Below are 13,737 nucleotides of genomic sequence, written 5' to 3' on the forward strand. Positions count from 1 at the left end.
TCTCTCTCCACCCCCGCACACACACACACACACACACACACACACACACACACACACACACACACACACACTCACAAAGAAAAAACTGGTTTAGAACAGGAAGATGGAGTGAGACGGAGAGAGGCGAAAAGAGAGACTTAACATTATGTGGAGACATTGACGTACTTATTGAGACACTGTATGTCAGACTAACAGTTTAGAGGTTTCTTCTGAGAAGTTCATCTCAACAATAAAGGATTCTTTTTTAAAAGAGCTGTTTCAGATTTTTCGAATAAGGAAGCTGCCTGCAGACCTGCTGGGGAATTTTCACTTCATTTTGCGGTTAGTGTTATGAATCTTTTACCTTTTTGAGATACTTTTTTTTTTTTTTTCTCATATTAACAAAAACCTTGTCAGATGTGGGGACATTCATGGTCATGGGTCACAAAGTGATTATACTTAAAAACTGTATATGAAAACCAATAATGATGGATGACAAAAGCTCAGTAAAAAAAGAGTGTATATAAAATGAAGAGATGAAAGTGTATATAAATGATATCAACATAACTTATTCCTAATGAAATCCTAAATAAAATAAAAAACTTTTGTTTAAACAATTTTTATAGATGATAATAGTTTTTTTTCTTAAATCACTTTGATGGGTCCTAAAATACTGGCAGCCTTTTCACATAAAGCAGTGACTTACTGTATCTGTATGCATGTGAATAATCATTTGATTGTTTTCCTGCCCTCAGGTAATATTAGTCATCATGTAAACCTTCACATTCAGTCACATCACATTTAATCTGAAAGAATAACACAGGCAGTATTGCACTGATTACGTGTATTGTATTCCTGTATTGTTGTTGAAAAGTAAAGTTAAATTGTTTAAATGTTTGCAGATTAGTGGAATAGAAGAGACTGAGTGGGGGAAATGGAGGAGAGGGGTAAAGGAGAAATGTGGAAGAAGAGGAGGGTTTCTCATATCTCCTTGCTCCTGCTGGTTGTGCTCCAAATCACCGCACCCTCTTCAGGTAACTAACTAACCACATCCAGGATTAAAGTTTCCAGTTCTTACTCCGATAAAATCATTACAGTCTAAACATCCACAGACCTGGTTAAACCCCTGGCTAATGATTTGCAGTTTGTGAGAAAAAAACCTCAATGGAGTCACTGGAGGATTTTGTGAATCACAAATCTTTCCACCCTTCCAAGAAAATCTTCCAGGGAAACAGGATTTCTAGTCATTAGAATATTCAAATGTTTATGACAGCAGTGGAGGGACTTTGCTTAAGGTAGGTAATTAATTAATTTAGCAAATGGCTTATAGACAACAGGCTACATTAAAAGGGTAGGACTGCTGCCAGTACATGTTAGAGTGGAGCAGTTAAAGTTGAATCATATGTATAATGTCATAAATGGCTCTGCTCCCAAATATCTACACTCCCATATAAAAATGGTTCATACACAGCATAATCACAATGCCAGGGCCAGTGTTCGTTCTTGTAAAGTACCCAGAGTCAACAATGCAGCTAGAAGTGCTTTTTTCTATACAGGTATAACATTGTGGAATAATCTGCCACTTTCCCTAAAAACTGTAAATACTAGAGGGTCTTTTAGACATCAGGTTAAGGCTTTTTTATGGAATAGAGTAGCTGATCTTTTTAATTAGAGTAGGCTTATTATTTTATGTGATCTATGATTATCTGATTTTAGAATGCTTTTGAACCTTGGATGATTTGTGTTAAATGTTATTGTCTTTATCCTGCAATAGGTCTTTGTTATGTGTTAAATGTTCTAACACCAAGGACCATGTTGGAAATAAGTGTTCACACTTTAACATGCTATCCTTTGGATTATGTTGTCTGTCAAATCCAAAATAAATCAAATCAAAAAAAGGTCTTTTCTAGATGCAGGTCGTACTAAGTTTCTCTTAGCGACAAACAACAAGGATGGGTGGATATTTGTTTTTGCATAGAAAAACAGCTCAACTCAACATTTATTTGAGTAATATCAGGGAAGATCAGACTCCACGATGTGTGATCTCTATCATGCTGCCTGCTGATGTGGGGGGAAAAACAACCATAGCAGTCTAAACAAATTTAATTCCAATGCTTCCTTTTGTGATCATCAACATGTATTTGATTTGTTAAATGGAAAGGGATTTAGTAGTCCAGTTTTACATCTGTAGCCTATATAATATATATTGTTTTAATTATTTTTGATTTTATCCAATTATTTCCATTTCCATTTATTTTTGGTCTTTGGTCATCACTGTTTCAGCTCAAACCACTACCGCCATCGCCACTTCAGCATCGAACCCTGCAGCTCTTGGTTACCGCACACGGCCAGCTGACGTCACAGTGGCTGTGGGAAAAACTGCAGTGTTTCGCTGCGGAGTGCCCAAAGCTTCTCCAAACTTCACGTTCACCTTCTACGGGAGTCACAGCAACTACAGCCTCACATGCCCCATGGGCCACGTGGAAGGTATCGCCCAGGTGAGCTGGTCACCGCCTGGTTCTGTATTTATATCCACGACCTTCCACTTCCGGGATTGTTCAGGCGCCGCCGGAAATTCCACTGGATGTATTTCATTTCGGCAGGATGTCCGTGACCTTCCGCTTTCTTTGTGTTGGCATTTTAAACCCCAGTCGATTTATGAGGACTATGGTTAACTGTTCCTCAGATCTCTGCAGGGTAAATCCAGACAGCTAGCTAGACTATATGTCGAATCTAAGTTTTCTGTTGCACGACTAAAACAACCTTTGAACGTACACATGTTCCACCCAAACAAGTTCCTTCCCGAGGCTATTTTGCAGAGGCGCTTAAAGAAATGCCAATAAACCAGAGCACATTCTTCTCCCATCCCAGAATGCTGTGTGGACTCGCCAGACTCTCCTCCGCAGCGCTGTAAAGGAAGGTCTGGCAATGCGAGACTATATTTACTCTAATGCCTCACTTTATCCTCACTTTCTTCTCTTCTTGAGAGTCAAATATCTCTCTCTCTCTCTCTCTCTCTCTCTCTCTCTCTCTCTCTCTCTCTCGCTCTCTTTTAAGAGTGTTTAGAGCATTTCCCCAGCTCACATCATGTTTATATTCTTTTCAATCTCTTATTCTTCCCTCTCATCTGAACCCCTCTTCCTTTCCGTCCCTGTCGCTCTCCTCAGGCTCTCTATGGAAGTTGTCTTATGAAGACAGAAGAGTCATTGGCCGTGTGGACCCTCAAGGGAACTTCTTTATCCGACAACGGTACACAAGTCGTATGTCAGCAGTCAAAGAATCCTGATGCACCTGCTGCCGTCCTACATGTTTATGGTGAAGACTCTTCTATTACAATTCAATATCTATATTTTCTCAGCACGTTTATCACAGCATAAATACATAAATCATTGTTATTCATTTAATATATTCAAGAAGCACAACAAGAGTGCTCTCTAAGAGGTAGTTGACTGACTTTGATTAGATTTTGCACAAGCTGGTCATTCCATTTAAGAATTTTAGATTCAAAAATCTTAAATCTTCTCTCCCAGATAACAGTGCCAGCTTCGTCACTCTCATTGGCTGTGTCGTTGGGGGCTTCTTTGGCATGCTGTTGGTGTTTGGTTTATTGTACATCGTGCTGCGGAGATCTGAGACCCTCCAGAAGTGGTTCAGTAAGTACACAGCTTCAATTCACCGGCGAATGCATTGACTACAAACTGCAAATGGATAAGTAATGTGTGGTGTCTTTGTGCTTTCAGAGGGAAAAGAAACAGAAGATGATATGTCCACAATAGTAACAAAGGAGTAAAAGTAGACAGAAAGCCGTTGCTTGATGTTGCTTTGTGCCTTCTCACAAGCTACTGTACTTTGCATGAGACAAAGTACAGTAGCTCGTAGTTCTACAGTTACCCAAAGTAAACTCTGGGATGGGTTTTTATGTTGTATTCTGTCTTTTAATTTCTTCAGATGTTTTGATGATAACATTTTTGTATTATGCACTTGTTTATTGCTTGTTTTCATTTTCTTGTTGCCTATTGACCCTGTACACAAGTTAAAGTTTCATGATGTCAGAACAAAAACTAAGTGTGCTTAAAATTTGAAAAGGTGCAATATACACCATCCTCAGTTTTGCATGACTTTGTTGAATCCAGGCCTATCAAAACCAATCAAGAACCAAAAGGTTCCGCCATCTCTTCCCTGCATATCTGCACTGACATGACAAACTGCAGTCATGCTGCAAATTACTACACTAATTCACCTATGCAAAGAGTTTAAAATTGCAAGTTAGTTGCCTATGTTGGAAACACTCTCACACTGTAACAACTGCCCTTCCTGTTTAGCCAGAGCCAGCAGCATACAATTGGTTCTCACAGTTTGTTGCCTGGCAGTTGGTATTTCAAATATGGACTGACACATTGGGCTTTAATTCGGCACTTGTAGGTTTATTTCTGTATCCCCTTTAGAACCTCAGTGTCCTCTTCATTATCACCAACAGTGTGCTGCTGCAGCATAATGAGTTTACACTGCTGCTGCTTCATTATAAAAAATGTTTGGTTATTTTGCAGGGGCACTTGTTAGGTAGACCAGGGTGGGAAATTAACTTTTTTGCCCACCAGCCACTGTGGCTGGTGGATGCCCAATTTTACCAGCCACTTATAGTACAGTGCATTAGCATATTTTGAATCGCTTCAATACATAATTATTTTTTTTTAATTATTAATACATATTTTATTAATAGAAAATATATATATAAATATATCTGAAATGTTGTGCATGGTCTTTCGCTGTACGTTTTGTCAATGCGCCATTTGTTCGAAAAGTAGGCTACCTTATCTTTTTCTTTACTTCGCCCTCAACAGACTCCGCGGCGGGCCTCTTAACACCAGGGATATGTCGCCACATGTTTTTAACCGATCATTTTCGTATCGTCTGTACCTCAGCTCAGCTTCATGGTGTCACGGACTAGCGTTGAAAACTACTTGACAAAAGTCTGGAGTTGACGGAAATATGCGTGGTCAAAGCCCCTGCTGTTTCATTTCCTATAAGTTCTTCACAAGAAAGTCCCCAGTTATTTTGGTATTTGAATGTTTTTATTATGAAGCAGCAAAATCTGGAAATGTTGGGCATTCATTAGCAGTAACATAACGTGACTCCTATAAGCATTGTGAATTGTTTATTAGCAACAGCATTCTTTGACAAAAGCTGTCCAATCCATTACAAGGAACGTTTTACAAGCCACCCGCCACTGTAGCTGGTATACAAGGCAAAGTCATCCGCCACCTTGAAAAAGTACCTGCCATTGGCTGGTAGCGGGTGCTAATTTCCCACCCTGAGGTAGACCATGTGGAAGAGTAGATAAAAGCTTAGAGACACATGTATGGAGCAGTGATGCATTTTTGTGTGTGCCTTGTTTCCTCCTGGTGGTGAACTCCATACATGTCTGCTTGTGTCAAGAACAAGACCTCCACAGTCTTTTAGTGTCGCTGTCCTTTATCCTTCTGTCTTTATGTTGTTTTATTGGCAGTATTTGGCACAAAGTTATTAGCTACTGCAGGTAATTAAAATATAAGTGGGAGGAAATTACCCCCCCAATTTTTACTTGCTTCAAACCCCCAGCTAATTTGTGACACTATACCATCCACTCAAACCTATGGTCTTGCACAAACACAGCTGCTCACATGGCCATTGTGAAGAAACATGCAATCCCAATTTAGAATAGATGTAACATGACAACTGGTATTTGACTGCTTTGACTGTGGTCTTCATTTCCCTGACTGTGTGTTGTGACACCTGAAAGAGAGGCATGGACAGTTAGCGACACACACACACACACACACACACACACACACACACACACACACACACACACACACACACACACACACACACACACACACACACACACACAGACAGACACACAGACACACAGGGCAATCAGCAGGAGAGAATTCTGCCTCGTCTTTTAGTTGACACAACAGAGGCAGTATGGAGCGTGTTGACTCAGCTGCTCAGCTACACCTCAGTTCCCTCCGGATAGGTTCCTGTCAGATTCTGGTGTCTGATTTCTTCATGTTCTTCACAACTGAAGATGAAGTCTTACAGCGACCACTTTACAGTATGATTGCGTACATTTGGTGTTTGCTTGACAGAAGATCAAATGGTGTGGTGTGTTTACAGTAGAAGTCACTGGAGTCACGTCTCATTCGGCATTTCTGAGCTCTGTTTGGGGGAAAAGCCCTATATCTTCTAACCCTGTCTAAATACACAACACTCTTGTCATGAGGTTCCACCAGTAAGTTTTCAATAGTTTCCAAAAATGACTATGCAAGCAAGCATATATTACAGAATTACTATCTATGACTTACGACTACATTTATGTAATTCCTATAGGATCGTCTCAAATCTAAGTGGAGATCTCTAATCTGCTGACTGGATCTCACTCACTGCTATGTAAGCTAAAATGTTCTTGAACCTTTACTGTTTATGAACAAACATCTTAAATACCACCATAACACAGACGCATGTGTGTGTGTGTGTGTGTGTGTGTGTGTGTGTGTGTGTGTGTGTGTGTGTGTGTGTGTGTGTGTGTGTGTGTGTGTGTGTGTGTGTGTGTGTGTGTGTGTCCACTCATAACCTCAGTTGTTCAGTGTGTGATTTAAAGATAACCTTTGATAATGAATCAAATCAGTTTATTCAACTCAACACCTCAGGAAACAGAGATTCACCTAATACAATTAAAGCTATATAGTAACAAGTTGAACATATTGAGTGAAGTTAGCAGTAGAGCCGACGATGCTTTAAAAGTTTTAGAATCTTTTTAACTGTCCTACACCTAACCTATTTTCCCCACAGTCATGGTGGACCATTGAGTCAAAAACTCTGTAGCATCGCTCTGACCTCCATTTCTGCCTAAACAGGCAGAACCATACGGAGTCTATTCTGTCAGCACTTGTAAAATCAGATCTTTGTCTGCTATAATTTTCCTCTCCAAGTCTAAGTTAACTTGTATTTAAAGTTAAAAATAGACAAAAGCAGAATAGCAAGATTGCATTGGAGTAAAACTAAATGCAGGAGTTTTCATACACTCATGATGTTCGTTTTGTAAATTATGGTCCTATTTAGAGTAAAATAGACGATAAAGTGGGGTATGCTTTAGGGCGTGGCTACCTTGTGTTTTGTCTATATCCTTGACGTTACATTTCCGGGATTGCTCCGTTGCCAACGGAAATTCCGCCGGATTTCACTCATTTAGATATCGTTGCAGGGTAAATCCAGACAGCTAGCTAGACTATCTGTCCAATCTGAGTTTTCTGTTGCACGACTAAAACAACTTTTGAACGTACATGTTCCACAAAACAAGTTCCTTCCCGAGGCTATTTTGCTGAGGCACTGCAGTTTTTCCCGGTGCTTAGCACCGCCCAAGGCGATTGTGATTGGTTTAAAGAAATGACAATAAACCAGAGCATGTTTTTCTCCTATTCCGGAATGCTGCATGGACTCGCCAGACCCTCCTCCATAGCGCCGCGGTGGAGGAAGGTCTGGCAAAGCGAGACTACCTTGTGATTGACAGAGGCTTGGCAATGCTAGCCATGGTACTGTGTTAGAAAATTATGACTACTCTTAATTTTCTGTTAATATTAACTATTAAACTGTTTGCATGGTAACAACTAAGACAAAATACTGTTTGCGCTCTCACAAGATAAGTGGGAGATACTACTGACTGACCTTGTGAAAAGCACAGGATGCTCCGGAGGGCAGAGCAGGCGGAGGAGATGCCCTGCCTGACCAGAGATGACATCGACTTTGTATTATGACTTCATGTTAATCATAAAAAGGCTGCTGTTGAAGGATTTCGTTAGTCACTTTCTGTACTTTGAAATGAGTGCTGTAAACTGGCTCCTTGTTTGCGCAAGTAAAAATGAACTTTGAGAAGAACTTCAGTGTTTCTGTCTATTCTTTGATAAATAATTATCCTAACACACTGTGTACATTTAGATAGCTGTGAACTTGTTTTTGGGTGTTGTCGTGTTTTTTTTTGTTAGAAATTTGACACTCTCACTGTATGTTTTCACTTCATCAAAGCTAATTGTAACATTTTGGTCGCCTAAAAATGTCTTGTTCCGCGTAGGCAAGCTAGCTAGCTAGCGCTAGCCAGGAACGGAATTTAAGGTTGAACAAAAGAAAGTCTTGTGAGTTTTATTCACTACAGATGTAACAAGACACAAACATCTCATTTTTGGCCACAGTTTTCACTGAAGTTAATGTAAGTCATAGTCTTGGTTCTGCAGTTGCTTCACTAACGAACGGAAATACGGACAGCGCCACTCTGCCATTGCAACCCACTTTGTGGTCGGAGGGTGTATTATTCTTAAATCCTAAAATCCTGTCAACCATGCTTTCAAACAGGATTCAAGCATTCTGCTGCCACCTACTGTCTACAGCAGCCAGTCACCACAGTAGCGCTTTTAAGTGGCAGCAAGTGCGTCACATAGAACTTGTAACATCTGTATATATTCTCAAGCTCCTCTAATTCTCACAGTGACCTTCTTTATACAGACAGACTCCAGAGAAAACACACAGATACAGTGTGCCAATAGAGCCCTTCACTCTTTCCATATTGCATATTAGACTTCATTTTAAACTGGCCATAAAATGAATTCTTATATACTTGTTCTTGTTCTTGTTCTCTCTCTCTCTCTCTCTCTCTGCTTTGTCATCACCAGTTGCCACTCTATCTGCTGTCAAATTTATGTGTTATCATTTACACACACACATTCGACCACACACTTTGAATTACAGTATGTCACTTTGTGTCTCTGTCATTCGCTATCTCCTCTGTCCGCGCAGTATTATCATTTTTGAGAGGCTGATGCATGCCACGGCTTTGTCAGTGTGTGACAGGAAATGGTATAAATAGTCACAGATCATCACTGTGACACATGCATACACTCACATATTTCTGCACACATGCAGAAGTATATAGTGGGAACACCAACAGATCTACACAGATGCCCACCAAGATAAAATATGGGATGTGTGGAGCAATGCTGTTAGATTCAAGATGTTAATTATGATATGAACAGTAAAGACAGCTTACACCATACAATGAAAAGCTTACTTTGCCAGTCCCCTTACACAACTATAAAAAGAAAAAAAGAAGAAAAGAAAACATGTTTTACCAGAAACAAATTCCAACTGTGGTCATGAAAGTGAATTGAATTGATTGAGCTCCCAATTTAGGCAAGGTTGTGAGTTTGAATCAATCCTGAGTTAAGTGGAAATCTCTCCTGCTGCCCAGGATTAGCAAAAAAAATGTAAAAGCCTGTCAACCATAAGACCAACACAGTGCAAACTATTTCACAGAGAGAGGAGCAGTGGTAGATAACTGGGATACCAGGCAAAGCAACACAACACACACACACACACACACACACACACACACACACACACACACACACACACACTCCATGTTATTATATTTTCCATGACTGATACCCCTTCTGATTTGGCCCCTTTGCTACTTTGACACAGTGTAAAGACTTCATTGACTGTCACCGGTGTGTCAAAGCAGTCTTGCTGCTGAATCACAGGCAGTGCAAAGCAAATTGCACGTTAAAGATGAATATGAAAATTTGAATCTGTGTCTCGGTGTAAGATTAAGAATAGTAAGAGTACAGTGTATTACAGTAACTATAAATACAAATGGCCCCTCTGAAGCAAATTACTTTCACTCCATGATGCACATGCACACATGCTGATGTTTATGGAATAACATGAATACTGTGCATGTCCGTCACACTGTTGACAAGCTGAACACACCAAAGTTTACATCCCAAACAAAGAGGAGGAGCAGATGCTACTTATGCAGATAACATAGAAAGTACACACTTTCCAGCAGGCAGTGTCTTGGACCATTCACACACACTTCTCTGCTCCTGAACCTCAGCTCAGGTAAGCACAGGTATGGTGGAGCGAGACAGGATGGGAGTCAGGGTTAGGGGTCAGGTTCGCCTTTCTGTGAAAAAGTTAATTGTAAGGGTTGTGATTCTTGTGTAATTATTATTTATGCTGAAGATTTTAGTATAAAAACAGAGGGTTTCTCACTATCAAAAATAGACTGAAATACATGTGGTAGGTAGAGGCCATTTGAGGAATTTAATGAAAGATGAGCTTTTAAATTGTATTGGAGATTTTGAGAAGAATGATAAAACATTAAATAGCAAAAAGGCTTTTGATGAGAAGTGAATTTTATGTTTTTGTTTTTTTTTTACCTGCATGTGGGGCTTTTGTTTGTCATTTTATGACATCATGTGGTTTGTTTTGACTTAACAAAAGCAGCATTTTGCTTCATATTTACAGAACTTTTTTTGTTGGTCAAATTGGATTAGGATTTAAAGACATGTTAGTTCAGCGCTGCAGCGATTTATGTTAACAAAAGAGAATGCAGGGGCTGTTGAAAGGACATCAGTAAGAGGTATCTAGTATTCTGCTGTGTCATCTGTGATCTGTAAGATATGGGACTCGGAAGACAAAGGCCTGTCCGCAGTTTGACCTTGGCTGCTAACTGATAGCTGCAACGCCATTTTTTTTTTTAAACAGAGGCCATGATTGAAGAAAAGTGACAATAACAGCATGATAAGGAGTCTCTGCACTGCCTTTGGTTTTATTTGATTTCCATTTCTTTAAAATTAAAATAGTTTAAGTTTAAATAACAGTCTGTGATTGTTAAAAAAAAATCTGAGAATGGAAAAGTAGTTTGAGCCAGAGAGAAGCAGAGCAAAAAGAGAGGAAAGGCACATCTAAATTTCGAAAAATGCAGAGAACCTAAGATCAGTTAGAGGTTACGGTCGCTGAAAAGTCTTGTTGCATGCACACTTTTTTCATACACTTAATATATATTTTAAATGTCTGCAAAAACCTATATTTTTTTAGGTGGTTAGTTAAGGAGGGCATACTGTACAGTAGGTCAACCAAAAGTTAAATGAGCTAGTGTTTTCTATGCTTTTTAAACTGTTAACTGTTGATCTGCAATGACCGTACATTTGACAATTTAACAAACACTTGTTGTGACTATGAATATGTTATGACATATGCATCAATTTTGAAATACACACATATAAAACTAATTCTTTGTCTCTGGAAAGCTGTTATTTTGGATGCTACGTAAGACATGAAATGTTTAAAGTGGTAGTAAATTCAACTGCTCATTTGAAGCTGAAAGGGAGAGAAAGAAATATCTTCAGATACTGTTAAAGCACATGATAGTGTTTCGGGCCAACGCAGGGAGAGTGGAGGTTGCAGGAAAGTTGTCTGGAAACATGCTGGGTTTCGCTCCAAGACAAAAAATGATCCAATGTTTACTCTCCAAACACCCAGAATGCATCCCTGCTGGTGAGACACTGACCTCTCACACAACAAGGACATTCTTCCTGGGGAGAGGGAGAAGTGTGTGCTTTGTTGCCTGTATGCATGTGTGTGTAAATGTGTGAGAAACAAAGGGAAAGTGATGGGAAAAAAATATTGACTCTCTCAATCTCTCTCTCTCTCTCTCTCTCTCGCTCTCTCTCTCTCTCTCCCTCTGTCTGTATTTGTTTCTTTTTCTTTCTATCTGACTCTTAGTTGTGTTGAAGATGGGACATCTCAGTGTTGTGGCTGTTTTGGCAGGTAAATAAAATATTCTACAAAATATTCCAGATGTTTTGTTTTTTAAGGGAATTCATACACATAAACATACACAAAGCATTCCATGACCCTGACATCCTCAAACATTGAACTTGATTTTAAAAGAAGAATTACCATATTTCTTAAAAACTCTGTAGGGCCACTGACTGTATGCATTAAAGACAATTTCCACTCAACAAAATTAACATTTCATTTGTCTGACTTTCTTGCAGTGCTCTTCACCCTTTTCATGGAAACTGAAGCAAGTAAGGCCAAAACTCTACTTTCACCTAGTCTAGTTCTGTTTGTTGAGAAACTGGTTTAGCAAGAAATTAGATACATTCACTTTTGTCTCCATTACAATGGCCAAATTCAAATTTACCGTGACTGTAAATGACCAAATGTAAACCTAGAAACATGAACCAATGTGTTGTTATACCACCTTGTACATTCACTGTAGTATGTTGGAGTAAAAGGTCACACTTTTGAATAATCCCCCCCCCCCCGTCTCTCCTCCTCCTCTTGTGTTTGGTCTGCAGATCCATTTGTTTACAGTAAGTACAGACATTTTTATCTCCTGATTATTATAATGTGCACTATACGACCTAACGTCTCACTCTTTGTATGGATTATAAAAAATCTAGAACAGAGCATCATGTATTCACTTAGACTACAGGCAAAAGCAACCACTGCAAACATCTGTCGTGCAAAATATTTATATTAAGCATAGATTAAATGTCAGTTGATTCTTCAATTAATTTTACGATGTTTTTGCTATGGAATTGATTTTTTGCTTTGTCAAGTGCACCAGGGCCCTCTTAAATTGTACCATTGTTTAACAGATTATGAAAGTCTACGAATTGGAGGCCTGGTAGTTGCCGGCTTGTTGTTTGCTGGAGGATTAGGCGTTTTACTTCGTAAGTTCTGAAACCACACAGATGAATACAACAGTATTGTAAACCCATGAAAGCATTTTAATGTATTTTCAAATTCCCAAAGTCTCAGAGCTAAGCCAACATAAGAATCACAATAAATACATAATAACTGTGTATTGAAGTGTGTGTAACCTCAGTAACCCATCCTACTTTGTCTTCACAGATAACAAGTGCTCCGGGAACAACAAGTAGGTTTTTTTTTTCTCCGTCACTGAATGTGTTTGCGTTTTGGTGTCTGAACATTAACATGTGACTTGCTCCCCCTTTCACTTGTCTCCCCCTTTCACTTGTCTCTCTCTTATTGTCTCTATCTCTCCCCTGTCTCATCCCAAATTGCCATGCTAACTGCCGGGCGCCCTCCTCTCTTACCTTATAGAAAAGTGGAAGTTCACAACAGTGAAATCTGATATGATGCCAGACAAACCGGTTTTGGCCAGGACGAAGAGCTGTCAGGCAAGGGGTGGAGAGATTTTGGTCCATGGTGGAGGGTTTGGAGGAAACATACCAGCTCAGACGATTATATCTGCACAGATCTGTGCAAAGATATCCCATGTAAAAGTAGTCTCATAGATTGATATGCCATGAGATCAAATAAATAAAGCCCTCCCCCCCTTCCTGTTTTTTTTTTTTTTTTAAATGTATACATTTTTCACCAAATCTATAGCCTACTGGTATGTAAATCAGGGTCATTTATATTCAGAAATGTTTATCCCTGAAAATACACATAGACCTTTGCAGTTCAGTCATCACATGTTGCACGATAGGCTACTGAAATAGTGCATTAGACAACATAATGTAATGTTTAGTCATTATGGCATGCTGTCCGTTGCATCTTTTGCTGTAGGATAAACTAGTTAGATTAATCATGTGGTCAACCATTTCAATATTGACATGACACAAAAAAACTATATTTGTTAGAAACCATTGGTGTGCACATTCAAAATGAAAATAAATGTCACTATGCTAAACCAGATTTTTCTGTGTCAGTGAATTGTTTTTCACAGGTATATAGGCTAATGTAGATCAGCTTGACTTTAACTTCTATAACTGAGAAGGGCAGTTATTGATCTAAAGTGTTTATAACTATAGTAGATATGCACTGTATATAGTATAATAGTATTCCTATTAATCTACGTGGAAGTAAATCAGCCCAACTCGACACATTTCGAGATCGTCGTTG

General features: G+C 39.2%; 1 protein-coding gene across 3 annotated transcripts; it reads left to right on the top strand.

The window, feature by feature from the left end:
* Nucleotides 1-43: 43 nt before the first annotated feature.
* LOC116035350 lies at nucleotides 44-4,080 on the top strand. Of its 3 annotated transcripts, none has more exons than XM_036006652.1 (7): nucleotides 44-185; nucleotides 250-321; nucleotides 882-1,013; nucleotides 2,263-2,477; nucleotides 3,147-3,294; nucleotides 3,510-3,632; nucleotides 3,720-4,080. In XM_036006652.1, exons 3-7 carry the CDS (start codon nucleotides 914-916, stop codon nucleotides 3,767-3,769), a joined length of 636 nt encoding a protein of 211 aa, XP_035862545.1. In that variant the 5' UTR covers nucleotides 44-185; nucleotides 250-321; nucleotides 882-913; the 3' UTR covers nucleotides 3,770-4,080. The 3 variants fall into 3 exon arrangements, with proteins under 3 accessions (XP_035862545.1, XP_035862546.1, XP_031134247.1); XM_036006653.1 differs by having other exon boundaries at nucleotides 72-321; nucleotides 3,720-3,807; nucleotides 3,846-4,080; XM_031278387.2 differs by having other exon boundaries at nucleotides 72-321.
* Nucleotides 4,081-13,737: the final 9,657 nt, after the last annotated feature.

The sequence above is a fragment of the Sander lucioperca genome, chromosome 10 (assembly GCF_008315115.2).
Source record: "Sander lucioperca isolate FBNREF2018 chromosome 10, SLUC_FBN_1.2, whole genome shotgun sequence".
NCBI classification, from domain to species: Eukaryota; Metazoa; Chordata; class Actinopteri; order Perciformes; family Percidae; genus Sander; species Sander lucioperca.

Bases quoted from the DNA above. Each gene is read 5' to 3' on its own strand.
- LOC116035350 (XM_036006652.1), top strand. From the start codon at position 914: ATGGAGGAGAGGGGTAAAGGAGAAATGTGGAAGAAGAGGAGGGTTTCT. The intron at 1,014-2,262 runs GTAACTAACTAA...TCACTGTTTCAG, and splicing joins AATCACCGCACCCTCTTCAG to CTCAAACCACTACCGCCATC. The intron at 3,633-3,719 runs GTAAGTACACAG...TTGTGCTTTCAG, and splicing joins GACCCTCCAGAAGTGGTTCA to AGGGAAAAGAAACAGAAGAT.